This window comes from Coturnix japonica, chromosome 16, assembly GCF_054131305.1.
Source record: "Coturnix japonica strain WE chromosome 16, WE-NBRP24, whole genome shotgun sequence".
Lineage (NCBI taxonomy): Eukaryota > Metazoa > Chordata > Aves > Galliformes > Phasianidae > Coturnix > Coturnix japonica.
In genome coordinates, this window is record NC_140678.1 from 1,129,659 (window position 1) to 1,157,154 (window position 27,496).

At 55.0% G+C, this 27,496-nt stretch overlaps 3 protein-coding genes across 9 annotated transcripts; 1 reads left to right on the forward strand and 2 right to left on the reverse strand.

The window, feature by feature from the left end:
• Nucleotides 1–1,802: 1,802 nt before the first annotated feature.
• Nucleotides 1,803–9,729, forward strand: LOC107325625 (acidic leucine-rich nuclear phosphoprotein 32 family member B). 4 transcript variants are annotated; one of them, XM_085517650.1, is made up of 7 exons: nt 1,803–1,975; nt 4,335–4,484; nt 4,911–5,033; nt 6,122–6,320; nt 6,613–6,734; nt 7,124–7,178; nt 7,774–9,729. In XM_085517650.1, exons 1-7 carry the CDS (start codon nt 1,922–1,924, stop codon nt 7,860–7,862), a joined length of 792 nt encoding a protein of 263 aa, XP_085373776.1. In that variant the 5' UTR covers nt 1,803–1,921; the 3' UTR covers nt 7,863–9,729. The 4 variants fall into 4 exon arrangements, with proteins under 4 accessions (XP_085373776.1, XP_085373777.1, XP_085373779.1 ...); XM_085517651.1 differs by having other exon boundaries at nt 6,616–6,734; XM_085517652.1 differs by lacking the exons at nt 1,803–1,975; nt 4,335–4,484; nt 4,911–5,033 and adding an exon at nt 5,132–5,329.
• A 904-nt stretch (nt 9,730–10,633) lies between these two features.
• On the reverse strand, nt 10,634–15,026 carry ZNF414 (zinc finger protein 414). 3 transcript variants are annotated; one of them, XR_001559720.3, is made up of 9 exons: nt 14,938–15,026; nt 13,866–13,975; nt 13,599–13,676; nt 13,410–13,517; nt 13,137–13,242; nt 12,374–12,894; nt 11,992–12,042; nt 11,203–11,450; nt 10,634–10,986 (listed from the first exon to the last, which is right to left on the reverse strand). XR_001559720.3 is itself a non-coding variant. In XM_015886693.3 (9 exons), exons 2-9 carry the CDS (start codon nt 13,933–13,935, stop codon nt 10,910–10,912), a joined length of 1,170 nt encoding a protein of 389 aa, XP_015742179.1. In that variant the 5' UTR covers nt 13,936–13,975; nt 14,938–15,026; the 3' UTR covers nt 10,634–10,909. The 3 variants fall into 3 exon arrangements, 2 of the variants coding, with proteins under 2 accessions (XP_015742179.1, XP_015742180.1); XM_015886693.3 differs by having other exon boundaries at nt 11,203–11,361; XM_015886694.3 differs by lacking the exon at nt 11,992–12,042 and having other exon boundaries at nt 11,203–11,361.
• A 976-nt stretch (nt 15,027–16,002) lies between these two features.
• Nucleotides 16,003–27,350, reverse strand: MYO1F (myosin IF). 2 transcript variants are annotated; one of them, XM_015886631.3, is made up of 28 exons: nt 27,194–27,350; nt 24,733–24,870; nt 23,344–23,433; nt 22,922–23,016; nt 22,532–22,619; nt 22,268–22,357; nt 22,029–22,160; nt 21,820–21,954; nt 21,613–21,745; nt 21,224–21,420; nt 21,055–21,135; nt 20,832–20,918; nt 20,652–20,738; nt 20,300–20,467; nt 20,117–20,202; nt 19,831–19,912; nt 19,634–19,740; nt 19,312–19,410; nt 19,098–19,242; nt 18,883–18,997; nt 18,346–18,515; nt 17,877–18,022; nt 17,562–17,708; nt 17,331–17,479; nt 17,057–17,140; nt 16,754–16,955; nt 16,459–16,625; nt 16,003–16,355 (listed from the first exon to the last, which is right to left on the reverse strand). In XM_015886631.3, exons 1-28 carry the CDS (start codon nt 27,194–27,196, stop codon nt 16,279–16,281), a joined length of 3,300 nt encoding a protein of 1,099 aa, XP_015742117.1. In that variant the 5' UTR covers nt 27,197–27,350; the 3' UTR covers nt 16,003–16,278. The 2 variants fall into 2 exon arrangements, with proteins under 2 accessions (XP_015742117.1, XP_085373716.1); XM_085517590.1 differs by lacking the exons at nt 24,733–24,870; nt 27,194–27,350 and adding an exon at nt 23,948–24,601 and having other exon boundaries at nt 23,344–23,706.
• Between the last annotated feature and the right edge of the window lie 146 nt (nt 27,351–27,496).

A 27,496-nucleotide genomic window follows, 5' to 3' on the forward strand; every position in this document is an offset into this window, starting at 1 on the left:
GAATAATTGCCACTGAGAGTGGTTGGATTTTCTTTTCCAGCCAGGGACCAGCAGATAAAATATTAAAGCACGAACTGCAAAGCTTGTAGGGCTCTCGCTGTGCAAAAAGCTCCGGGTAGACAGACTGATGTCCCAGCTGCACCGTTAGGAGAATCATCAATAAAAGAGCAACACTGCAAATAGGAGAGAATCAGGACTTTATCCCACACTGGGGAAATACAGCTCGTGAGCTGCAGTGCCTCCGCTTGGGGATCAATCCTGCCTGCTCTTGGAGGCACAGTGTTCAAGTCAGAGGCAAAATCAGGCTGAACCTCCTTCTGGATGTGCCTCCTTCATCCTGCTGCCTTTTGGGAGCCTGCAGACAACAGCTCCTGTTCCAGGCACTGGAGGCAACCAAACCCTTTGGGCATCTCTGCCTTGAGAATCACCCATCACAGAACGGTTGGGGTTGGAAGGGACCCTAATGGCCACCCAGTCCCAACCCAATGGGATTCCACTGACTCAGGTTGCTCAAAGCCCCATCCAACCTTGAGCATCCACAGCTTCTCTGTGCATCCTGTTCACCTCCATGACAAGGATATTTACCTCAATATCCAACCTGAATCTCTTCTCTTTCAGCTGAAAGCCGCTGCCCCTGATCCTATCGCTACGCTCCCAGATCAACAGCCCCTCTTCATCTTTCCTATGGACTCCTGTAGGCACTGAAGGCCGACATAAGGTCTCCCTGGAGCTGGTGGGATGCTTCCCTCTGCTGGCAACGAGCAATCCTGCAAGCTTCAGCAGGAGACATGGAACTCCTATCTCCACATGGGCACCAAGGAGGGAGCCGCTCTGGTTTCCTATGGTCAGATCCCAGTATATCCCATCAGGACTGGATGCTTGGGATACAGAGCAGCCAGGAAGCCTGGAGAATCTCATCGCTGTGCTGGGATATGAGTACAGGATCCACTCAGCGAGGCACCACGCTAAGAACAAAGCAGTCCCAGCCTTCCCATTCCCATCCCTTGCGCAGCCAGTTACCAGCTTCTTGCTGATCTCCCCAAGGCAGAACGCTGAGATCCGTTTAAACGCATCTAGGAGCCATCAAATACCAGGTACAGCTTTAAACTCAATTCTGTTCAATCAGAAGCGAGCTTAAAACGAGGGAACCCAGAGCAGCGAATCCCGAGGGAGGGGGGACATAAAACCGCTCTGGGATGGGCGAGGGGGGGGTGGGATGGGGAGGGAAAGCATTGTTTTCTACAAAGAACAGGAAACGAGCCTCAAAGAGGACATGAAAGAGACCTTAAAACAAATGCAGATCAGCAAGGGGGGGTGGGTGGGGGGAAGGGGAGGGGTCTCGGCTCATCTCCCAGGGGAAGCATGGGGAAACTGGGAGCAAATGGGGCTCTGGGTGGGCAGGGATGAGGACATGGTGTTCTCAGTCACCAACATAGAGATGTGCGAGGGATGCTGCACTGGTTAAAGGGCATGGAGTGATGATGGGGGTGATGTGATGGATCGGGGTTGCACTGAGTGATCTTATGGGTCCGTTCCTTAATCATAGAACGGCTTAAGTTGGAAGCAGACCTTAAAGATCGCAGATCTCCAATCCCTTTGCTGGGTGACCTTACACACCTCAAGGAACATCAGGGAGAGGGGACAGGGTTGTGATGCCTTGTAGCAAAGAGTTCCTGGCATTGAATGTGCCTGGAGAACCCAATGTATGAGCACAGCAGATCCAATGCCCTAACGCTGCCCTGGGCTCCTGGGCGGCGCTGTGTGTCTCGTTGCCACCAGGGGGCGCTGGTCTCGCCGCCTTTGTTGCCGTTGGCGCCTTCCTCTATATAAGCTGCGGCTCCGGCGGGCTCGGTTCCGGCGAGCTCGGTTCTATCTCAGCTCGGTTCTACTCGGCCCAGCCCGGCACGGCGGCGACGGGAGGATGGAGATGAAAAAGCGGCTCACGCTGGAGCTGCGCAATAAGAAACCCGGAGAGGTAACGCGATCGTTCGAGCACATGGAGCTCGGCGGGGCCCGTGGGCGCCATGGCGGAGCGCGGGGCGGGCGCGCACGTGTTGGAGCGGGGCCGGGCAGCGCTGCCGCCGTTATTGCGTTCGGAGTTGGGCCGAGATGGAGCTGAGATGGCTCCCGGCTCAACGGGGCCGTCTAACATGGCCGGAGCGGCCCCGCGCACGCGGCTCGGCCATGTTAGGGGCGGCCCCGGGCGCCATGGAGGCCTACACCGGGCCAGGCCGGGGCTGAGAGGGGTGGTGGGGCCTGGGGGTGCCTTGTGTTGGGGGGTGCTGTGGGTGTGGGCTGGGGGCTGCGGCCTTAGCTCTCTTTCAGAGCTCTCTGTGCCCCCCAGGAGTAAACCCGGTACAGCCTGAGCCCCGCTGCTGCGTGGGGAGCGTGGGATGGGCCGTGGAGGCTCACAGCGTGGCAGCAGCACGGGTTGTACTTTCCCCGCTGCTGGTGGGGATTCACAGCCCGTCCTTCTCACCCTGAGCCCACGCGGCCTCTGAGACCTCCCCTCACTTGGGAGAGGAGAAAGTGGGGCTGTTTGGCATCAAAGGGGGAAGTTACTGTGCTTGAACCTGTGCCTTTTGAGTGGGGTTTCTCCCCTCTTGGAGGAGGGGAAGCTCACATGGACATGAAGAGCCCACGTTGGCAGGAGGAGGGTGCTGTGATAGACCTACCCAGCCTAAAAAAAGGAGCCAGGCGATAGCTGAGCTCTGTCCTAAATCACTTTGCTGCTCAGTTTCCTTCTCCAGTGCCTCTTTGGCTGAACTTTCTGCTTCCCATTGCCTGCCTGTGGCTCGTACGTCCTTTACTGTGCTGAGGAATGCTGTCTGCTCAGCTGGTGGGGCCAGTTAAACTGCCTCGCTGCTATGGTGTTGGGATCACACTGCACACAGCGGTCAGCCAAAGCTCGAGGCTGGGAGTTTTGCACCTTTCCAAACCATTTGCCTTGTCCTTCAAGCCTCAGCTCCTGCTGCAGCTCATCATTGCTCTGTGAAGTGCTTCAGCAAAGAGGCCCATCCTTATCTGAGGCCAGCCATGCTGCCCTGCTGGCTTCCTCATAGCGAGATAGCAGGGACTGTCACCCAGCTCCTGGGCCAGATCGCTGTGTCTCTGCATCACATTGCCCTGGGTTGCTCAAAACTGAGCTGGGATCACAAGGAAAACGCTCCCATAAATGGAGCTTGTGGTTGAAGTTTTAAAGCCTTTCTGGATGGTGAAGGAACTTGCAGAACAGGAACAGTTTGAGGAGCAGAAGTGTCCCTTGGAGGCTGCAAGCTGCAGGTTTCCTCTTGTTTTGACAGCAGGAATTTGAGTGTGTGGCATGCTGGGGAAAAAGAGCAGGCTCAGAGCATGTGTGCCCTGCAGCCGAGGCTGGTACGAGCCAGTACTGCTGCTGGAAGGAGCAGTCCTGGCTGCTCAGTCCTGTTCTGCTTTTGCACTGCCAGCTGCAGCGTTTGTTCTGCTGGCCAGGGCAAGGCTCTGCTCCAAGTTAAGCAGGTCTCTCCTCATCTAGGTTGGTTCTTAACCCAGTATTGGCTTTGGTTGCCTTTGTGCTTGGATGCTGAGTCTTGGTTTAATAAGGGTTTTGCTTCAGGGAAGGGGGTGTGGGGGCTGCTAGGTATGTATGTCTGCTCTTTGAGTGCTTACAGGGTGCAGTTCTGTGGTCTTATTGTTGTGGGGGGTTTTTATACTGAAAGAGCGGGTAAAGATTAGCACAGTGTGTGTAGTTTGTGCTTGGCAAGATGTTGGATGCCATCAGTGCATGAAGAGCTATGAGATGTGAGGGGTTTGCTCCATAAAACATCCTGATTTAGAAAGGACCTATCAGGATCATTGAGTCCACATGGAGGCTCTTAGTGGGGATGGTGCCTTCTGTGGTTGTTTGGGGCAGGTTTTCCAGTGCCCAGAGCAGGTTTAGTGTTGTGGGGAGGGCTAAAGGGGACAGAACCAGGTGCCCTTGTTTGGCGTTCTGTTAGCTCAGCTCAGGTTGTGGCTCTAGAAGCTTTGTGTGAAGTGCTTTAATGCAACCTTATGGTTCAACTTCCTGGTGGAGAAAGGCTTCTGGCAGGCCTTGGCTGGAGTCATATGATGTATGATGGTACAAAGTTGCACAGCTTGTGCTTAAAAGGTTGAAATCCTCACCGCAGCAACTTGTGCTCTCTCAGAAGTGAATTGGCTTTAAGGTCTTGCATGTCCCTTAAAGTGAGCACAGAGAGACCTTTAGATATGCCTGCGGTTGTGAAACTTCACTGAGCCTACAGTCAGCTTGATGGGGCTTAAAGTGAGGCTCATCTGGATGTGCAATGACAGCTCCTGAGTGTCTCTGTTGGCAGGTGAAAGAGCTGGTTCTTGATAACTGCCGTTCGGATGATGGGAAGATCGTTGGGCTCTCTTCAGATTTTGAGAACCTGGAGTTCCTCAGCATGATCAATGTCAACCTGCTGTCCATCTCCAATCTCCCCAAGCTTAACAAGCTCCGAAAGGTGAGTCCCATCTCCAGCAGTCCTTGCTCTGAGACAGGCAGGCTGATCTGTCTCTGGTCAGAGCTTATTCCTGCATTACACACTTGAATTCTCAGTCTGTAAGCTGACCAATTGGGAGGTTATTTTCTAACATAAGAGGAGATATTTTTGAGCTTGCATTTTAACATTCTTTTGTGTGTTTTTACTGTTGTAAATTTCCATCTTGTGTTTTAGTGTTTGTAGTTAGATAGGATAATACTCCCTCAGACCTGCAGTACCAAAGTGGCTGGGAGTTGTGCTGTGTTAACTTGGAAATGGGATCTCAGTGAAAACTAGAGCTGCTTCTCTAATGAACAGGGTTCTGCTACGGTCCAGTTGTCAGGGAACTGTATTCCCTTTGTGAAAAGCTGAAACACTTTGTGACCATATGATGTTTCCTTCTGGCAGCTGGAGCTGAGTGATAACCGGATTTCTGGTGGCCTTGAAGTTCTAGCAGAGAGAACTCCTAACCTGACACACTTGAATCTAAGTGGCAACAAGATCAAAGACATCAATACCCTGGAACCCTTGGTGAGTGAAAGGCAGTGCTGGGATCTAAGGGATGATATTTCCTTTGGGGACCATGTCTGTGCAGCAGAAGTCCAACATCTTGGTAACTGTTCCAACAGCACTTCGTGGTTCTGATGGGAACAGATGAGTGGGTCCAATTTGAGGCTGGGCTAATAGTTAATGGCTCCACTGTCTGGAAAACCAGAAGCCAGTTGCTAAAAAGAAGCATGAAATTTGGGCTGGATGAGTAAAACTGTGGATGCAGTGCTCAGTGTCCATCTGAGAAAGGACCGTTAATGGGTCGGATGCAGTTTGAGGTAGGTGGCACCTGGGGTGTCATGGAGATGAGTTGCTTGGACACCAGTGAGGGCTTCTGTTGCATCAATCCAAAGACACTGATGCTGTGCTGTGACCCCTGCACCGTGGGTTCTGTCACAACTTACATTGCAGGAGGTTCCTGTTGTGAATGTAGGAGCACCATTGCTGGTGCAGCTCAGCTGCCCAAGGAAGGCTTTTACCTTGTCTAGACTCTGTAGCTGTGGAAGACCTGATCTAAGGAGTTGGCCTCAGTAGTTTTTATCTCTGGTCCTTCCATCCCCTCCAGAAAGAGCTGGATACTGTTCTCCTTTGCTTAGCCAGGTGCACAGTGTGATAGCTTGACTGGAGGAGCTGTTGTGGCTGTGCTGAAAGGCACATCAGGTACAGTTTGCAGGCACTGAGCTGCCTGTGTTGAGCTCTTGGGCAGTTTGCCTGATGCTTTTGGGCACCGTGAGCCTGATTCTGTAATTCCTCCTGCTCTGTGGGAGGTGGGCACTGTTTGCTAACCACTCCATCATCTGAGAAGGAGTAAGTTTCCAATATGGGTCCATGGAGAGGAAGCTGTAGGACAGGGGAGCTGAAAAGGAGTCATCTCTCAGCATAAATGTTGTCCTGCACTTAAAAAAACCAGCAGCTTACCTCCATGTGAGGAGCACATGGTGAAAATAATGCATGCAAATCAACTTTCTGGTATTAGATCTGGGTAGTAAGCAAACCACCTGTATTCTAATGGCTGCTTGATCTTCTAACGATGTTGACTTGTGAATGATCTGCTGCCTTGATCTTTGCAGAAAAAGTTGCCAAACCTGCATAGTTTGGACCTCTTCAACTGCGAGGTGACAATGCTCATCAACTACAGGGAGAGCGTGTTCACCCTCCTGCCCCAGCTCACGTACCTAGATGGATTTGATGCTGATGAGCAGGAAGCCCCCGACTCAGACCCTGAGGCAGATGGGGATGGACTGGAAGATGAATATGAGAATGGGGAAGGTAAGGATTTTCCCCTTTTGCTCGGGAACCCATTTTTTCCATTCTCTATGGTTGTGTTGCTGTATAAGTAATTACAACTTGCCACTTAAGTAGGGGCTGTTTGGACAGCCCTGCTCATTCCTTTCTTTGGTGGGCTATGGAGAAACGTGGCTTGCTATAGACTGACAGGTCTTGCTACTGTGTGTGCTTGTTTGGTGTAAGGTCCTTCCTATTGCTCCAGCTCTAGGAGGTGTGGGCATACTGTATGGGATTAGCAAGTATTTGGAAACCATCATCTTTTTGTCTTTGGTAGAAGGTGAGGAAGAGGAGGATGATGACGAGGAAGATGACTTGGATGAAGAAGTCATTGATGAAGAAGATGATGAAGATGATGATCTGGAAGGTGAAGAGGAGGAGGATGGAGTAGATGATGAGGTGAGGCTTTCTGCCATTACTCTTCACCTTCAGCAGCATTTTGCCTTATTTAACAGTGTGTTTGTACATTAATCTTGTGACCCATCAGACCAGATGTCACACTTGCCTTTTTGTGGGCAGATTCAAGGGGTCCTACCTGGACTTTGGCTTTTCCTATCCAGAAGCTTCTTACTCCATCAGTTTTCTGGTTCAGTAGTTTTCTGCTTAGACTGATGTTTCTCTATCAATTGTCAAGCCATAGAGCCATTCATGTATCGCTCTTAACAAGTGCTGTTAAAGAGGAGCTTGTCCGTGTGCAGCTTGTACCTGGCAACCCTAAGTAAGGCAGGAGCAGAGGTGAAGGAGAAGCACTGTGGTTTGTATAACAAGATGTCTTGTTTTGACTCTAGGAGGAAGATGAGGAGGAAGATGGTGAGGATGAAGATGATGATGAAGCTGATGATGGTAAGTTGAATTCTAATAAACTATGTGCCTTGCAAAGCTGTCTTGACAGTCTTGGCACGTTTGCTTTATTCTTAAAGTTTCCCAAGCTTCTGTGCCTTGTTGCCTTCAGCTTTTCCATGACAAGTGCAGCGTACCTCCTTGGAGACACTGCTAAGCTGTTGCTTGTGCCTGAGCTTACTATAAAATAGTGGCTAAAACTGGAGTGTTAGGTGGTAGTGATGGAGAAATAACTTTAAGTACCTGTTAATACCTATCAAGCTGGGTAGATCCGCCAAATATTAGGGGTAAATTGCCTAGTGAACCTAAGTAGCTTGAACTGATGATTCTTGCCAGACTGGAGCTCAACAAAAAGCCTGCTTTGGAGCATTTGATGAAATGTAAGGTGCTTGGAGGCCATAGGAATAGTTACTGCTTCTTAGGAGTCCGTGCTTTTTGGGTAGCATGAGAAACTGAGCTGGGTGGATCTGATACGTCACGGTGAGAGTCTGGTCTGTGCTTGCTCACTGACAAGCTGTGGCTGCTGAGGCTTGTAGCTGCAGTTCAAGTGCTGCTCCACAAGACTGAACAGAACTTCACGCTTCACCTCTGTTTGCAGACCTTCCACGAGGGGAGAAGAGAAAACGAAATCTAGAGGATGAAGGAGAGGAAGACCAAGAAGATGAAGAGGATGATGAGGATGACTGATCCCAGCGAGCCAATCAGTTTTACAGACTATGACTGTGCTTGTCTTAACCTCCCCGTTGTGTCTATGTGAGACTGTAAATCCCCACCTCCCACTCCTCCTCCCCTTTGTATGGCTGCAGCGTCCACAATATATTTTTTTAAGATGTAGAATACTGTAGGCATTCAGGGGAATCTTCCATACAAGGCTCTCTTTCTCACAAGTATCTCATGACCAAAGGCTTTCTCCGTTCTGTGGTTTGTGCAGCAGTTTGCAAAAAAAAAAAAAGAAAAAAAAAAGAGAAAAAAAAAAAAAAAAAAAAAGGAAAAAAAAATATATTTCCTCCTTAGGGTATTTTTGGTGTCTGAAATCAGCCTTTGCCACACTGGACCCAGAGCTCCAGCCCACCACCCTACCTGACAGCCAAGAAGGTGTGTTTGTTATCTGCATGCCCTCAGACCTGCCTTTCCGAAGACACTCGAAGCCATCTCGAGCAGTGGGTGCAAATCTGGTTCATCCGAATGGACTCTTGAAAAAGAACCGATCACTGAGGTCTCTCTGGTCGGAAATAATGGTGATGTGATCTCTGGATATGCTTGAAGATACTTTAGTGCTGGGATTGTGGGGTGCCTGGGCTCTTGGGTGGGGGTGGAGGGGCTGGTGACTGCTTGCAAGACCCGGTACCTCTGGTGATGCACCTTGCAGTAACCCTGTACTTGCTTTCCTACTTTTGATAAACTGGAATATTTTCTTTTTCCTGATTGCCACCCAGTAACTTTGACTTGGATGTCCAAGCAGCAGCAGCAGCAGCTGATTTATGATCCCAAACACCTTTGCTGAGGTTTGTCATCGTTTTAGCAGCCTGTGCTTTGGGAAGAGATAGGAAATAGCAGGTTTAGGGATACTGCACTTCTGTCAAACTCCATTTCGCACTGTACAGAACACGTTCAACCAGTATCACTGTGATGCACCTAACTCGGCGTTCCCCAGGAGACCGTGTTAGCCTATATAATCTCAGGGTCCTTCTGCTTAGCCAGTAACAGCTCTGGACAGTTGCCTGGTATGTGTCCTCCTCCTTTTTCCTTTTTCAGCACAAAGTGCGTTGATAGAAATGCAGCTTGCTCCCATTCATGCTGTTTTCATGCAGCAGGAGCCATGTCTCCCTCTGACCTGGGGTGGCTGGAGCAGGGAAGGGGTGTGGGGGGGTGGATTGAACCAGGGCTATCTCTCCACTGCAGTTTCTGGCCTCTGACCCTTCCTTTGCCACAATGATGGCACAGCTGATAATACCTAATGGAGAAACCTGGCCCTGTGACCTCCAGGGATGGGGAAGGGGGGGAACTGTTGGGGTTTGCTGGGTGCCTGCATTGGGGACGTAGAGGGAGCAGCAACACAGCACCCACAGTGGGGCATCCCATTGCTGCATGGGGTTGGGGGGGGCACTGGCACTTTGCAGAGCTCAGCTCGGTGCTCCGGGCGATGCGTTGGCACCCAGTGCTTGGAGGTGAGGCTCACAGGGTTCCCTCAGTGCTGCATGGTTTTATTGCAGCACCTCGCAGTTCCTGTTGCTTTTTTTGTTCTCACTGTTGTCTCTTGCATTTTTTTGTACAGTAGCTGTAACCATTCGGAGAAGGAACTACTCCTGTAAAATGCAAACCGAGTAACTTATAAATGTTAAAGGAATTTAAAAGCAGAGCAGCAGTTACTTGTAATTTGTTTGTTTTTTTTCCCTGCGTTTTTAGCAGATTGTATGGATTTTATAATAGCCTCGTCACTGTCGGGTCCCCATTGATCAGCCTAGTCCCAGGAATGAGGATCTCCAGCCCTTTTGTATCTTTTTTTGTTACAAAAATAATTTGGAATAAAACTTTTAATAAATAATAAAAAAAAGACTTCAGTTTTTAAGAATCCATTGCGATGAATGTTGTCTGTCCTTCACCCCCTCTGCTATAGGGGGAACAGCAGAGCTGCCCATGGAAGCCCCAGCTATAGAGCAGCTGGATCCTCTCCTATAGCAGTGATGGCTCTGCTCACCTTCCCATGGCCCTTTATATTGTGCTCTGTGCCCTCAGCTGCGAGGATTCATGGTAAGTGAAGTTTATTATGGTTGCAGGGGTTTCTTATGGGGTTTGGATGGGGAATGCATGCAGGGTGCATCTGTAGGGTCTGTATGGCATCAGTGCAGCTCTGATCCAGGCTGCTCCAAGTGAATTGGCTGCACTGGGTTAAGTGGGAGCTATTGGGGCTGCTGAAGGGCAGGTAGGTGTTTGCTTTTCTATCTATAGGAAAAGACACCAGTTAAATGTTGAGAAGTGTCTGAGAGCAGCTTCAGCCCTGGAGGGAGCTGGGAGCGTGCAGCCCATTTAAGATCTGTGTTATGGGGTCAGTGCTCCTGGGAAAAGTGCAGCTTCAGCTGCAGGAATCCCACAGTGCATCCCCTACAGCTGGTATGTGGGATCCACAGTGTGTATCATACAATGGGGTAGGGCAGCTCGCAGTTACTGCTTGCAGCAAATCCATCTTCCAGCCAAAGAAAAGCTCCAGGTGCTGCAATGCAGGGGGCAAAGCATGAGCTCCCCTGGATGACTTTGGCCTCCTCCCTATGGAATCTGTACCAGATGATGTGTCTCCTTCAAACCCACCCTTTCAACACCCTTCCCATGTTGGGACCCCCTGCTGTGCCACACGGAACCCCCCCCCTGCTGCCCCATCTGCCCCCTCTCTGGGGTTGGGGGGCAGGTCCTTAGTGCTGGCACAGCTCCCTGTTGCCCCCCACAGAGGCTCTTCCAGCCGCTCCTGTACAATTCCCATTTATTAATTTCCAGATCTTGTTCCTGAGCATCCACTGGGCTCCCCCCCCCACCCCCCAGACTGGACCAATGAAGCTTCTAGGGAAGGAAGAGACACGAGGGCTCCTGGGGGGTTCAGCATCTCAAAAATAAAGTGGGGGAGGCTCAAAAGAAGCCCCAAATTGCCACCCTCCTCTGGCAGCCTGTGCTGGGGATGCTCCCAGGGTCCAGGTGCTGCGGAGCATGGGGTGCCCTCAGCTCAGCAGGAGCAGTGGGGTGTCTCAGAGCTGTGAGTACAGGGAGTTCTCCATCTCTGGCGTCAGCTTTGAGTGGAAGGAGGCGACGCTCACCCCGAAGTCTGCAGGGAGAAGGAAGAGAAGCCATCAGGACTGGGGCTGGGATGCAACACGTGAGGCCAGCAATGGGGTTGATCCCCATTTACACCTCCTTTCCCCCAAACTACACCCTCTGCAAGCCCCATTCTCACCCCTGAGGTGCTGAAGGGAAAGAAGGGGATGCTTATGCTCAATCCCATTCAAAGAGAGAGCACCTGGGGTCCCTCACAAAGCCGTACCCACGTCTGTGTCCATGCGCCCGGCTGCTGGGGGGTTCTTGCGATGCTCCTCGATGTGCAGCGTCATCTCCTCCCTTGAAGCCGTGTTATAGGGGCACTGCATGCAGGTGTAACGGCCCCGTGTGTGCTCCCACACGATGCGGCTGTTGGAGGAGTGCCCTGCAAGGACAGGTGAAGGAGGGAAGCACAGAGTCTGCTAGGAGCACCCGTGGGATACGTATGGGGTAGGAGCACCCCCATGCTGAACACTGCAATGTGAATGGGTCACAGATTTAGGGGTGAGCCCACAACTTGTGGTGGTGGGGGGGGTCCCAAACCTAAGAGTGGGGTGTTGCATGGAGCTGTGCCATGGAGCTGCAGGGTAGGAGGACCCCACTCTAAGGAGGGACCCAAATCTGGGGGAGCCCCCCCACATCTAGAGGGAGGACCCCACATCTTGGAGCACAGCTGGCCATGGGCATCAGGTGAAACAGCATCACTTGGCCATGGCTGCTGGAAAAATAGAGGGGGGGTTGAGTCCAAGCAATTGCTACACCCCCTCTTGGGTGATGCTGCTGCTGAAACCATCCTAGCAGATTCTGGTGGGGGGGAAATGATGCAGATGGCAACAACCCCCCTTCATACCTGGGCAGCAGCCTCTCTGCATGGGGCTCCTTTAAATGAGCGTGCTTCCCCTCCCCGCTGTGCTCTGGGGGATCTCCCCTCCCCTACAGTTCCCCCCCCCCCTTGCGCCTCCCCCCAACCCCCCCAGTGACAAAGCAGCCCCCAACCAGTCGGTGCCGAACTAACCTGGAGTCACTCCTGAGCCAAAGCATGGGAGGAGTGGGCTGACACTCACACCTGCGGAGGGAATCGAGGGGCGAAACAAGCATTAGGCCTTCCCCTCCCTGGGTGGGTGGGGGGGATGTGGGGGACAGGCCTGGCACCCCAGCATGCGGGGGAGCAGCAGGGCTGGGCCAATTTAGAGGATTTTGGTGGTCGCTATTGTTATTTTTCAATCCCAATTTGGTAGGGGGAGATGGGGAACGGCGGTGGGGTGAGGCAGAGGGTGGTGGGGGTGGGCAGCTCCAGGCTGTGGGCTATAGGGTGAAACAGGGGATCCTCGCTGGCCGTCGTGGTGTCCTGGTCCAGGAGCAGAAGCAGCATTGCCCTAATGGCCGTCTGTGCTCACCTTGGCTCTTCTTCCAGACGGCGTTGGAGGCTGATGGGCCATGGCTGGGTGAGCAGGGCCGCAGACGGGGCTGGGCTGTGGGCAGGCTGAAGGGCACCGGGGGGTGCACGTAGGAGAGGAATGGCACCGAGGAAGGGGGAGGAGGAGGAGGATGAGGCCCTGAGAAGCGAGTCAAGGTCGGAGGGCCAAACAGGTTGGGTTCCAGCAATGGGAAGGGATGCGGGGCCTGTGGGACGAGTGGCAGAGCTTCCAGTGAGTCGGGGAGGCTGGAGGCCGTGTCTGTGCCAGGGGCTGTGCTGATGGCTTCTTTCTCTGTGTGCCGGATGACGGTGGGGGGCTTGGGCAGCCCCTCGGGGGGGGGTTTGGCCGTGGGTTCCTTCTCTTGGGTGGATGCAGGGGGCAGGTTGGGCTTCTCGGCCTTTTGGGGTGGCGGTGCGGGGCTGCTGGCGCGGTCGGAGCAGACGTGGAGGTGCTTGAAGAGGGAGCGGTGGGTGCGGAAGCGCAGCAGGCAGTTCTCACACCTGCAGGACCACAGGCAGTGTTAGGTCTGGGCAGTCCTTCTATGGATACTTTGGGGGCATTCAGACCCCCTGAACTGGGGTCTGCCCCATTAGGTGGGGTACTGGGTGGCCCTAAATGGGGCATGGGATGGGGCTGTGTGTACCTGGGATGGGTCCATGGAGAGACATGGGGTGGGGACAGGAGTGAGAAGAGGATAGGAACAAATGGGGGATGATGACAACGGAGGGGAACCAGGACTCACTTGAAGTAGCGGTTGGGTTTGTAGTGCACTTTCATGTGTGCCATGAGGTCCTGCATGCTGGGGAAGGTCTCTGTGCAACCCAGCGTGGGGCACTGGAAGGTTTTGCCTGCAAGAAAAGTAATGGGGCTGAGTCAGCACTGTGCTGTGCCCCTGGGTGGGGATCCTGGTGCTGTCCTTCCATGCTGTGCCACCACTGTGTCCCCATATCCCCCTCCAGGCTCCACGAGCTCTATTAGTGCAGCACAGAGCATCCCCATCTTGCCGTCCCCTTACCCTCAAGGGACTGCGTGGGTCTGTAGTGCACCTTCAGGTGGTCCATCAGCTCTTGCATGCTGGGGAAGGCCAGTTTGCAGCCGTAGCTGGAGCAGGCGTAGTGCTTCCCTGCAAGAAGACACCACTATTGGCCTCATCCCCTGTGCTGGCTCACATGGGGGTCACCATGGTGGGTGATGCTCAGCTCACCTGGGGCTGGACGGCGCTTTAGGAGCCGCAGGTCCTGTGCTGGGGGGGCTCCTCCACTCCCCAGTGCTGTCATGGGGCCTGCAGGGATGAGGTGACGTGGTCAGCACTCTGTGCAGCCATCACGATCCCAAACCCTCACCCCTGCCCTGGTCAAGGAGCAGAGCGTGATCTGGTGGGGTTTGGGGCCACAGCTCCATGCCTACAATAGGATTTCTGGTGTCACAGCCCTCAGACAGCTGCCTGCCCCACACCATCCCAGGGACTCACCTGCCCCCTCCCCGGAGTATTTCCCCCCCAGGGAGAAGTTGGGCAGAGCTTCATCCTTCTCTGTCTTCATGGCCGCTGCAGGGCACAGGGTTCTCCTCTTCTTTGTGGTGCTGCACCCAAGCAAGGAGCAGGGGTTAACACTCAGCACAGGGCAACAAGGACCTCCTCCTGCTCTTCTTCTTTCTTACAAACCCAATGGCATCATTGAGCTGAATGGGGACCCCATAAAAACCCCTTCTGGGGTCTGAGGGTTTTACAGCCTTCAGTCACCCAGAGCAGCTCTGGGACTGATTCCATTAATAATGAGCACAGCTCATCTCCCTCAAGCAAACCAGAGGGTTTATGTGATTTAAAGGCATTCACAAATCCACTCCAGGAGAAGAAATGGGACCAATAATCCCATCCCAGCATCTCTGCCATCAGCAGCTTGGGAGAGGAGAGACAAAGGCTGGCTCATGGGACCGCCCTATGGCTGCCACCCCCCTAACCAGCAGTGCCCTATGGCTTGTGGCCCCCATAGATAATACACTCATGGCCACCAACCCCTATGGCTGGTAGCCCACCCCTGCTACCAGCCCCTTTGTATTACTGACAGCCCTCCAGCAACAATACCCCACGGCTTGCAGCCTCTATGGCTCAACCCCCCATTCTAAAAGCCCCCCAACAATACACCCATAGCCAGCACCCCAGTAGCACCCCCCTACCCCCCGCTTTGTCTTACCAACAGCCCCCCAACAACAATACAGCACAGCTACCATCCCCCTATGGCCGGCAGCCCTTTGCTAACACTCCCTTTGTATTACTGACAGCCCCCCACCAACACACCATGGCTAAAAGCAGCGTGGCCAGCAGCTCCCCATGCAGCCCCCCCACCCAAAGCAGCCTCCTGGTACAACTGACAGCCCCCCCTACCCCAAACCCCAGCCAGCAGCCCCAATGGCCATCAGGCACCCCCCAGCTCTCCCTATACAAACAACCCTATAAGGGCTGACCGCACCCGAGGGCAGCCTCCGCAGTGCACCCCCCCCCCCCCTTTATTCCCCGACCCCAACTCGGAGCCCCCCGCACGTACCGGGGTTACGGTGGGGGGGGTCCAGGGATCGCATCAACAGCAGCAGAGCAGCCCAGGGGCCATTTTCTGCTCTCGGAGCTGTCGCGAGAGCCGGGGGGGGGAGAGAAGGGGGGAGGGAAGAGGAGGAGGAGGAAAAAGCCGAGAGGGGGGAGGTGGGGGAAGGAGGAAGGAGAGGGACGGAAGGAGGGGTGGGGGATGCAGGGGGGTCGTGGTTCGTGCCCTATTGTCTGCGGGAGGCATCGAGGGGGGAGGTTGGAGGGGATCCCCGGAGCTGCAAAGCACCCCCCCCGCTTTGGGATCCTTTGGAGACCCCCCCACATACACACCCCGAGCACTTCGCAGGGCATCCCATGGCCGCTGAGCACCCCCAGTTCTTTGGAGCATCTCTCAGGGCTTCCTGAGCCCATCGTGTTACCCCGAGTCCCCCAGGACACCCCCCCCCGAGCTGTCCCCATCAGTGTAGGGCTGGGGGATGATGGCAGCATCCCACCCCCATTTGCACACCCCTAAGGAAGGGTTAAGGGGCTGCAGGAGGGTGAATTCTGTGCCCCCCAACCCTGTGCCCCCCCGCCCCCCCGGCCCTAAATGCCATTTACAACGTGGGGACTCCATTTCCCAGCAGCCTTTTGCTTTGCACAACCCCAACCCTATAAGATACAGGGTCCCTTGACCCCCCCCCCCCACCCCAATTTAAGGCAATCCCTTAATCAAGGGATCAGAGTCAGCCCTTGGTTGGGGGGGAAGGGCTGCAAGGAGGGAGGAAGAGGAGGGCCTGGCCATGAGGCTGAAGGCTGCAGCGGGGCTGCGTCACTTCCTCCATCCGGGGTTGGGGTGGGGGGAGGACGAAGGGCTCTGAGACAGCACAGCAGGCAATGGGGATGGACAGGGAACACCCCCATGGCACCGTGGTTTCCACCCCAGGGCTCCATGAAGTGCTGGGGGGGTGCAGGATGGGCTGAACAGGGAATGGGGCTGCAGCTGTGGGTGTCCCCCGTGTCCTCACATGTAGGTCTTTTCCCATAGGGTCCCAGTGGGGTCAGCAGGAACACAAACTCCAGGCTCAGATTTAGAGTCCGACTCTGATGTGCTTTGTTTGCAAAGCGGCATCGATGCCATAGTCCCAAAGCCACTGTTGGTATCTTTACCCTTATAGTTACCAAAAACGACCCTATTGTGCCCCAAAGTCACTTCCACAGTTCCACAACCTCTTATGAACAAGCAGCAAAGTGTCCCTGCTCTGCTGCACTGTGCTGCTGCTGGCACAGCCCAGGGATGGGATGGGATCTGGAGCAGGAGAGCCATCCTAAAGGCAGAACCACGGGTGCATCCTCAGTGCCCAGCTCAGATCTTCTGCACATAGTTCCCAGGGAAAAGCCCTTCCCTGCCATGCAGCCGACCCTTCCACCAGCCTGAGATGTCTGCAAAGTGGGGGAAAATCAGTGGGGTGAAGTGTAGGAGAGGAGGAAAAATCAGTGGGGTGAAACATGGGGTGGCTACAGGGAGCCAGGATCTGGGCTGTACCTTCCAGGAGGATGTCAATGACGTCTCCAACGTTGAAGCTGAGCTCGTCCACGTCCTGCCCGATGTACTGATAGAGCGCCCTGCAGCGTGGCATGGCTGCTTTGGGCTGTGGCTTGGGGCGACTGGCTGGGGGGGGCCGCTGGCCCACGCTGCGTCTCCTTTGCATGCTGTGCAATGGGAACACACCAGGTGAGAGCACAGCACACCCCCAACCCTGCCCTGCTGCCACCTACCAGGATGCCCAGTTTGTCCCTGCAGCAATGGGATGGGAAGATTGAATAGGTATTGAACCTACCCAGCCACCCCCTGGTCAGGAACATTGAGGAACTCCATGTTCTGCTCGGATGGGGGCCGTGCCTTCGACCTCCTGTTGGCATTCTGGGGGGGCAGTGCTGTGGCCGGGGGGGCCCTTGCTTGCTTCTGGGGTGTCGTGTAGGTGTCCCTCTTGGGCTGAGCATCCCCACGTGGGAACTGGGGAGCGCCGTTCCTGTAGGTACCTGGAACACCCCCAGGGGGAATGGTGTATTATGAGGGGGCACCCATAAGGGGGGAGCCCCCTCCATGAGGACAGCAATAGGAGCCCATAGGCTCTGCTCACCTTGGGGTGCTGGGGGGGCACTGCGGGGCGGTGGTGGCCGCCTGCTGCCTCCTTTGCTCTGCATCACCCCCTTCCTGGTGGGCTCTGTGTGGGGGGGACACAAGACCCCATTAGGTGACATCTTCCATGGGGACCCCATTAGCAGCACATCCCTCCTGTGCAAAATGCCAACCCCACAGGGCACACAGTGGCTCACCCCAATGTCCCCAGCCATTCCCTATGGCCCTGGTCCTCCTGTCCCCCCCCCCCCAGGTGCCCCCTGTCCATCACTCACTGGAGTTCCGAGGCAGCCCATCTGCGATGCTGACCGTCAGCGTTTTGCCTCCAGCTTTGAGGGCAGCCACGTCACCCTGTCCTCTGGTGAAGGTGACAGTACGTGTGCCACCACCACCCCAACCCTCCTTCTTCACCCTAAACTGTAGTCTGGGAGGAGGAGAGGGGCTGTGAGGACCAGGAGGCTGCGATCTCATAGTGCTCTGTCCCCTCTCCCCATCCCTGTCCTCACGTGTCCTGGAAGTTGAGGTGCAGCTTGCTGCGGGTCAGCTCCTCGTAGCGCTTGCACAGCAGGCTGACCAGCTCTGTCTTGAAGATGGACTCCAAGAAACTGTCGGCATCTTTCTCATGAAGGATGAAGAAATCATCCTGCCGGGTGCTGGGGGCAGCCCCAGGGGAGTCATGGGGGGTACAGACACCCCATCAGGCCGGGGGGGCCTCCCAAGGGGACAGGGAGGGAATAGGGATGCTGAATCCCCATGGCTCTGCCAGCATTGGGGTTGGGTTGGGGGGTATCATAGGATGGGGATGGTCTGGGGGAACACACCTCAGCGAGACGCCGCTCACCGCCTGGATCTCCACCTTCTTCTTGAGCACCTCCTTGATCTGCCCCTTCTCGGGGCCTTTCTTCACCTTCTCCCTCCCGATCAGGTAGAAGTACTTGGGGGTGAGGATGAAATCCCGCTTGATGGGCTGGAAAAGGTGGGCCCAGGGGGTGAGAATTGGTTGCTGAGAGGCAGAATGTCCCACCCAAGGGATTTAGTTTCCTTGGATTTCACTTATTCTCATTGGATTGCCTTTGGTTTTATTGCATTTGGGTTAGGGCTTGGATGAGGTTAGGGCTACAGTTAGTTAGGGTTAGGGTTGCATTGTGTTAAGTTGCATTACATTGTATAGGACTTCATTGCATTGCATTGCATTCTATTACGATGGACTTAGGGTTAGGATGAGGTTAGTGTTAGGTTTAGGGCTGCATTACATGAAACACAGCTTGGCCGTCCCTGTGCTCCCCTCACCTTGAACCTGCGGTCGTACTTCGTGATGGAGTCAGCAAAGTCGATTCGTTCCCTCTTGGCCAGGAACTGCCTCAGCTCCGGCCGCTCCTCCATGCCCAGGTAATCACCCACGAAATTCCTGTTGATGCTGTTCCTCCGTCGCTCTTTGAAGTTGTACAGGATGTTGGAGGCTGTGTGGGACCCAAAGCAATGCTGATTGGGCATCACCAGGCCATGAAACACAGCAGTTGTCCCCAAAACTTCACATTGTGGAAGGGAGGGTTTCAGCTGCTCTGTTTTTGCTTGATTTTTCACTGTATGCTTGGGAGGGTTGGGAACTGCCAATGGTTGTGGATGATGGTTGGCCTTTCCCACCCCTTAATGAGTGAACTCGTGGTGATGGGTTGATGGTTGGACTGCTGACCATGGAAGTCTTTTCCAGCCTTAATGATTCTGTGAATGTCCCTCATTACTGTGCCATGTTACAGCTGTAATTAGGAGTGGGGCTGTCCCCAGCCAAGGGCATCCTTTGAAGGACACTGGTCATCACAGCCTTACCCTCCTCCCGCATCTGCTCATACTTCCGGATGGCGACGTGTCGACGCCAGGCCTTCTGGATCACCCGGGCAAAGCCATCAAATTTCCTCTCCCTCATCTCCTCCAGGAGGAAGAGCTGCAGGATGGGGGCAGGTGGGAGCTGAGCCTTGGGCAGGGTCCAACCCCCGTGTTGCTTGACCCTGTGCTGAGCTGCCCACCGTGCCCCCATCACTCACCGACTCAGGGTTCTTGACAAACACTTTGCTCCGACCCATCTGATACTGGTCCGGGTCCATGTTGACAGAGCGCAACAAGTGCTGCACGCCTTGCCGCTCATCCCCACGCCACGATGGCCACGTCTCAGGGGTGAGGATGGCGTAGCTGTCAGCAGAGGGGCTGTGAGTGGTGGCCAAGCCATGCATCCCTTCCACGCAGCCCCCCAGCCCTCACCGTTGCAGGAATTTATGGAAGATTCGGCGATAGGCAAAACCTGCCCGGCGCACACGGATGTTCTCCTTCAGCCCCAGGTATTCCACTTGGTGCTTCACCCTGTGGGGTGCACATGGTGGCCCAGCTCTACCCAGCCCCATAGCTCTGTGCCCATGTGTATGTGTGGGTTGGGGCTGGGATGGAGCCCCACTCAGAGAGATACATATCCCCACATTTCCCTTGTGCTCCCCTGGCACAGCAGGACCAAAGCGGGGTCCCACCTGTTGGGGAGGATGGCCACCACCCCAGCACCAGCTGCTGTCCCCATACCCTGCTCTGTTACCTGCTTTCCTCCCAGTCCCGTGGTTTCTTGGTCTCATTGGGCTTGATGCAGCGGATGTAGTGTGGCGTGCACTTCATTAATGTGTTCACCAGGTCGTTAGCCTGTTTCTGTTGCAAAGATCGACCTCTGGAGCGTTAAAGGTGGCGGTGGGAGCCCAGCAGCCCCCCAGTTGCCTTCTTGTAGCCCCCAGGACCCACCTTGATTTTGGATCCTGCAGTGGTTGGGCGGCCCTTTTTGTCAGCATCGAGCTTTTCTGGGAACAGCATCCGAATGAAAGCACTGAAAAGCAGAGGAGAGCCCCCAGGTGAGAGCTGTCGGGTGCCCTGTGTGGCTTCTACCCAGCCCTGCATTCCCCACATGCTCTGTGGGGTGATGCTGAGCACCAGTTCCAGTAATGGCAGAACCAGCAAAGTGTTATGGTCTGGGTTTTGAGGATGCTGCCTTTGACCCCATCTCTTGTGGGGGGGGGTGGCCCAGACTCACTATTCGCTGCTCTGCATCAGCTCGATCAGATCAGTGAAGAGCACATCTCGGTTGCGTTCACAGAAACCATTCACATCATAGGAGACCTGGGGGCAAGGGGAAGCTCAGAATGTGGGATGCTGGGGCTGAGGGGTGCAGGATGCAGGGTGCAAAGTACAGTGTAAAGGATGCGGGGTGCCACACCTTGCCTGCATAGTGGTGGATGACGAAGCCTGAGCTCCAGCTGTTGAAGTGCTCGTGGGTCCCCACAGCTGCCTGCAGCTTCTGCAGCAGGGTCTGGTCTGCACCCTCACCGGTGGCATGCATAGTGGCACAAACATCATCCAACACACTCATGATCCCAGGGGGGTTCTGGAAGAGGGAGAAAAAAATCAGGGCTGATCAAAGTCTATAGGCAAGGCTCAGTCCTGCACCTGGCTGCGGATGGGTGCTGCTTAAAAGCAGCTTTGCAATGAGCTGTAATTTGGATGCAAGACATGGAGCTGCTGTTCCCTGAGGGTGCACCCAGCAGGGCTGGTCCTTGCCCCCCACTCACCAGTTTGTTTTCTATCAGGTCACACACCACCTTGTTGTTGAAGTACTGGATCTGGGTCCACTTGATGCCCTCCTGCACATACTCCTCCTGAGGGAGCACAAGGAAAGCTGGAGGGGCTCCGTCTCTGTACCCACAGGACATGTGCAGGGTGGGGGAATTGGGATTTCAGCCTCCCCATACCTGCTCTGCCTTCAGGGTGAGCTCTATGAAGATCTGCTGCAGCTTCTCGTTCACAAAGTTAATGCAGAACTGCTCAAAACCATTTTTCTACAGAAGGATAGAAAAAGAAGGGGTTGAATTGCCTTCTACATCAAGGTGACCCCAAACAGATGTACTACTCCAGGTCCCCTTCTCCAGAGCAGGGCAGTCCTCAGCTGGGCTCCCACAGCTAAGCAGCACTCACCTGGAATATTTCAAAGCCATAGATATCCAGCACTCCAATGCTATACTCCTCATAGGGTTTCTGCATGGCCCTATTGATGGACTGCAGGAAAAGGACAGCAGGATCCACTTCAAACAAGCAGCAAACACCCCCATCCCATGGCTGTACCCCTCTAACCCCAGGCACCCACCTCCACAAGGAAGTCAAAGACACGTGCATAGAGCCCCTTGGCCAGGGCATCCCTTGTGTAGGCTGCCTGCTCCACGTTGAGGGTGACGGTGATGGACTCGGAGCGGCCGCCCCACTTGCTGTCCATCTTGCGGCTGGTGATCTTGTCATTGAGGCGGTCACGGTCAATACCCAGCAGGTAGGCAGGGAAAGCCAGAGCTGGGCAGAAGGGGATCAGAGCTTCCTGAAACCTACATAATGCTTCCCCCATCCCACCAAACACAATGGGGACCAGCAATGGGGCAGCTTGGTGAGATATAGGACAAGAACTGAGCCCAGTGCTCCTGATATGGCCTCCCCAGAACAGAGGTGAGAACAGGTGAGAACAATTTCCATTTCTCAGCTACTCACAGTCAGCATTCTCCACCCGGGCATAGTTGCCCTCCTCCCGAAAGCTGATATTCCCCAGGTGTAGGATCCCAGCAACGATCTGCAGCACCAGCTGCTGGTCCTCACCCCGGATGCCAATGACCTGCATGGCGTTCTAGGAGCACACAGGTGGTCGTCAGCCCCAGCTTGGCCTTTAACAGCTTTGGGAACCCCCCTGGGGGCACTTACCATGGTCTCAAGGAAGTCACTGCGATCATCTGTGCCCTCCACCTGGTACGTGTCTGACTGGTTCAAGTAGTAGTAATAATCGGGGCTCATGATGCCCAAGTTCTGGCGTTGCTCTTGAGATGCCCCTTCAATGAGCTGTGGGAAATCAAAGGGGGGCTGCAATCACCGGCCCTATAGCCTTGCACCCAGCCGGCCTCGCTGCCCCATACCTGGTAGTAGACATGGAAGTTCCTCTCATGCTCATTCTGGTTCACCACCCGAGACTTCTCCAGTAGGAAGTTGGAGATCTTTCCCCCGTCGGGCTCTCCGCCCCGGCTGAACTGGATCTCAAAGTACTTCCCCTGTGTGGGCATAGAGCTGTCAGTGCATCTGTGGGGTCAAATCCAGTCTGTGGTGCCAGCAGGCAGCAGGGCAGGCAGCACGTTCTGTGCCAGCCCTGGTGACTTACAAAGCGGCTCGAGTTGTTGTTGCGAACGGTTTTGGCATTGCCAAAGGCTTCCAGCAGTGGGTTGGACTGCAGGATGATGTCCTTCACATGCTGATGGTCAGAGCAGGGCATGAGGGTGAGCAGGGCCATGTGAAGGCACTCACTGCAGCTGCCCCAAGGGGCTGGGGGTGGAGCTGGGACCCCGACCCTTGGAGCTGCTCCGTGCAGGGTTTGGGGGGCAGGGATGTTGGGAAGTGATGGGGACAGGGTGGGAGTCAGCCCTACCTGCACCTTGTCACCACCCCCGGACACTTTGGAGATGTAGCCCATGATGTATTTGGCTGCCACTGTTTTCCCAGCACCACTTTCTCCGCTGTGCAAAAAAGCAGAGGAGAGATGAAATGGGGGCCCATGGGGTGATCTCATGGGATGCTGGGGGCTCTGGGACATGGACAGGGCTGCGTGAGGAGGATTTTATAGGGAGGGCTGAAGGGGAAGTTTTAGCCTTGCCCCACTTCCTCACCCCTTCCTTGCAATGCTCAGCCGGAAAAGCTCATTGCACAAAGCTCAGTCCCCGGCTGGGAGCACAGCCCTCAGGACTGCACTGGGCTGCAGCCACCCCTCATGCTGTGTTTGCCTGGGGGAAGGGTATAGGGGCACCCAGTCACCCCCTACCTGATGATGACGCATTGGTTCTCTCCATCGATCAGCATGTTTCGGTACATGTTGTCTGTCAGGGCATAGATGTGGGGGGGATTTTCATACTGAGCCTAAAACAGGGGTGTAAAGAGGGTGATGTTGGGATCCCCTTAACTCTGCCCACGTGTACAGGAGGCAGCAGCACAGTGCCAGGTGCTTGCTTCAGTACCCTGCACTTGTGGAAGAGCATAGGGCAGAGCCAAGCACCAAAGCATGGCTTAGGTCACTTTAGTGTGCACTGTGAGCTGAATTTCCCTTGAATTTCCCATTTCTTACAAACTCACCATTTGGGAGCACTGACCCCTGCAATACCCTCATGGGACAACCCCAAGTGCTTGCATGCAAATGCACCAAATTAAAGTTAATGAACCCCTGTGATCCCAGCCCTGCAGCCTCACCGCCCCCTGGTACAGCTCAATCTCCCGGTCGGTGAAATATGGCATCTGCTTGAAGGGGTTGACAGAGATGAGCACTGGTCCAATGTAGGTCTGGGCAGCAGGTCAAGGTCCATTCATCCTCTCCCATGTCTCATGTCCTGTACCCCATGTCCTGTATCCCCCTTCCTGCTCACCGCATCAGCAATGGGTTCCAGAGGGTCCCTGCCCAAAGCTTATGGGTTGGGGCTGTGCCTGGAGGTGATGAAGTTGTGGGTAGGGATGAGGTGCCCTGGGGTGGATGCTGATGTCCTGTTTTCAGGGGAGAACTTCAGGGTTTGTTTTTTTATCTTGGGAAATGCAGAAGCGTGGGGCATTGAGTCACAGCTGGACGGGGGCGAAAAAAGGAAGAAAGAAGCTGTGTGGGGTATTTTTTCCTCCTCCTCCTCCTCCAAAAAAAGCCAACCCCAAACCCAGCCCCCAAACACATTGAAAGCCCTGGGGCTGCTGACAGAATGGACAGCAAGCTGCGTCACCTCCAGCCATAGCTGAGCATCGCCTTGTAAGGCCAGAGCTGAGACTGGGGGAAACCACAGCTGCAAGGGGTGCTCCACACCCCAGCTCCTACCGTGTCCCATTCTGCAGCCATGGAGTCCTTCCTCTGCTCCTGGAGCTGGGAACTGAGTGCAGCAGGGCCATGCAGCTGGGTGCTGAGCTGGCTTTGAACCCAAGCAGATGCTGGGTTTGGTTCCAAAACAGGGACAGTTCCCCATTCTCAAGGAGCCTGAGAGCCTCCAGACCACATGCTCATTGCTCAGCAGTGTCACCTCTGTGACTGAGCCTGTAACCACAGATGTATGTGGGTTGGGGGACAACATGTAAGAGACAGGGGCTTTGCATCCTGCATGGGCTCAGTGGTGTCCCACCCATATACATCCTTCCACCCCATCCAGGGCTTGCTTGGGTCTGTTGCTGGTGCACCTGGTGGGCATCCATGCAGTGAGGGCAACAGCAGGAGGGGATGATGTCAGTGATGATGGAATCACTTAGGTTTGAATGGACCTCAAGACCCACCAGATCAGGCTGCCCAAGGCCCTGTACAGCCTGGCCTTGTGCACCTCCAGGGATGGGGCATTCACATCTCTCTGGGCACCCTGGGCCAGAGCTATGGGTGATAGCAGAATCTCTGGACATATAACAGTGTGACCACAATGCTGATGAGAGTAAGGGGTTCTTCCCCTGGGTAGCAGTGATGCACATGTGCTGCACCAGCTCTAAAGGGCTGCCACCACCACCTGCATCCCCCTGGCTGATCCTGACCCCAGCCCCATGCATGGATGGACACTCTGTGTGTGTCGTTGAAGTCTTGGAGCACAGCCCCATTGCTCCCTATCCCCATCCTGGGAAGGATACGAAGATGTAATCATCCATAAAGCGCTTCTTGAGATTCTCCACGATGGCCTCCTCGGAGATCTTGGCCAGCAGCACCATGTCATCCACACCGCTCTGCTTGACGTTGTGGCTCTGCCAGTGGAAGCGCTCCTTGCTGCCCTGCAGGGAAAGGGCACAGAGGTTGGAGAAGGATCCAAAACCCCAAAACATTTGGTACCCAAATGGGCCAAGTGAGCTGGGATTTAAGCCATTATAGGGCTACACACAGCCTGGGGTGGGTGAGATCACACTGTGCATGAAGAAACCCCTCATCCCAGGAGAGGACCAGAGCCACGCGTGGCCCCTCTGTGCACTGGTCCCATGGCCACCAGCCCCATGGTTCCGCTTTCACCCTAATGCTCCCAGAGCTGATTTCACTTCTCCCCCCATCAGCTTCAGCCTCTTACTCTTTCCATTTCCCTTTTCTTCTCTTCCCCTTTTGATTCATTGTCCTCAGGCTCTCAGGCCTCAGGACCCCAATGCCTTTGCTGCCCACAGCCCCACCCTTGGGGGCTGGCACAACCCAGCAGCATTAGGAGGGGGCACAGAGGGAACCTCGTAGAGCTCCTTCCCCACCCACAGCCCCCATCACCCCAGGTCTCCTTGTACAGGCATCCTGCTCTCACACCGCCATTTCCGGCACAGAATTAAGGCAAAAACAGGCATTTCCTGGTCTGCAGCTCAGAGCTTTTGAGCTCACACCCAGAGCTTCTCCTTCCTTGGGCACAGACTGGGGGCCTTCCTGCCTCAATTGGGTACCAGATGCATGAAAAGCACCAGCTCACTTTGAATGAAGGGTTTGTCCCCTACATCAGCAGTGTCATGGGTAGTTCCACCTCATTCTGGCTTTCCTGGGTGCATCCCACAAGGTGAAGGGTTTCATGATGCTGTAGTTTGCTCCTCTGGGGGAGCAGCCTTTCAGGAGGGGGAGGTGGTTGGGCTCTGAAGCACTGTTGGACACTGCCTGAACTCACTGCTCAATGAGGCCCAGGGATGGGTGAGGGTCTTGGGTGGAGTCCCCATGGGAAGCAGAGAATTTTGCAGGGCAGCAGCTGAATTGCTCTGAAGTTTGGGCCAGTCCCTCCACCACTGCTGGCCAAGGCAAGGGGTGTGAGCAGTGGTGTGACATCCACCTGCCACGATGGGCTGGGACCAGACACCTCCCTGAGCCACTCCACCCTTGAGCCAAGCAGAAGCATCTTAAGCATCACCTGGACCAGTCATCCCATGCCCTTTGCAGCCACTCTGTGCATAGCCCCATGCATGGTGGATGTAGAGGCCACCAGGACCCTCCTTGCAGCAGCATTGCAACCATTCCTTTATGAGTGTGGATGCACCCAGTGACCCGGGAGCACTGAGCATGGGGAGGGAGTGGCCCTGCAGCAGTTATCACAAAATGTTGCTTGTTTTCCTTCAAGGTTCAGGTATAAACCACCAGAAATAACCCTGTGGCACCTTGAGATAGATAAGCAAGGGCAGATACAGCCAACACCTCTGAAACCACAGGAAGCCTCAAGAAGAGCAGCACGAGGCAGTGCATCACCACCAGCTGCCTTCTCCAAGCACCAATATCAGGGGATGGGGCATTGCCCCTATGGGGGGGGGGGGGAGGCTGGAGTTGGGCAGGGAGTGGGGATACAGCCCCACAGCCCCTTGTGGAGACAGAAAACATCACCAAGCACAGAGGGGACAGAGCATGTGTGCACAAAGCAGTGGCTTTGTGGAGGTGACAGCTCTGAATTGCTGCAGGCTGGATGGCGTGCTGCACCCCAGCTACTGTCTCCCTCCGTGAGGCTGGTGAGAAGTGATGCTCGGGGACAGTGTCATGCAGAGATATGCAGGGAGCAGAGCTGTGGGCTGGAGGATGTGGCTGCAACCACGCTGTGCAGCTGCTCGCTGCGTGTCTGAGCATCATTCTGAGAGCCTTTATCATCATCTTCATCCTCCAGATCAACTTCCAGCTCTGTCTGCTGCCCTTGCAGCAGCCCCAGGGTGTGAGTTAAGGACCTGAGCACCCAGTATGTCCCCGCACTCACGCACAGGGACACCCAGCAACCCTCACCCCACCCATGAGCTGTGCCCTGAGCCCTGAAACCAGAAGCATTGGTGGGAAGCTGGGCTGGGAGGAACACAGGGGTTCCCCTGCAGGCACTGTGCCTAATTGAACTCAACACCTGCTGCCCTCCATCCTGCTTGAGTCAGCGCTCCCAGCATCAGCCCTGCACTAATCCTGCACTGAGAACTCATCGCTCAGCCCCAGCTCTGCTGCTTCTAACTCAAACCTGGATGTCTCTGTCCCCTCTCCACAAGGGACCCAAGTGGGTGCAGGGGAAGACAGGGCTGGGACAGCACTGCAGCAGTAGGAAGAGCAGAGTAACACCCCAACAGCACCTGGGGGAAAGGTGGGGGCAGGCAGCTCAGCAAGGACCCATCTGGCACTCACCATTGTGTCCCTGTGTCCTGCCCCTGGGAACGGGGCACTTGTGGCTGCTGTCACCGAGGGCCAAAGTCCATCACGATGAGCTTCTCTTTCATGTTGCTGTTGCAACTACAGACTGCAACTCAAGTTTTTTCCTCCTCCCACTTCCTCATTTATGGCCCTTTTGCCGGGGGTGGGGGGGAGGAGGAGGGCGTCTCCCTGCTACTGAAGGGCCTTGGGGTGGCCCAGCCTGGTGTGTCCCCAGTGCCATTGCCAGGGGGTGCTGAGGGCACCATATGGGATATGGGCGATGCTGATGGATGCTGC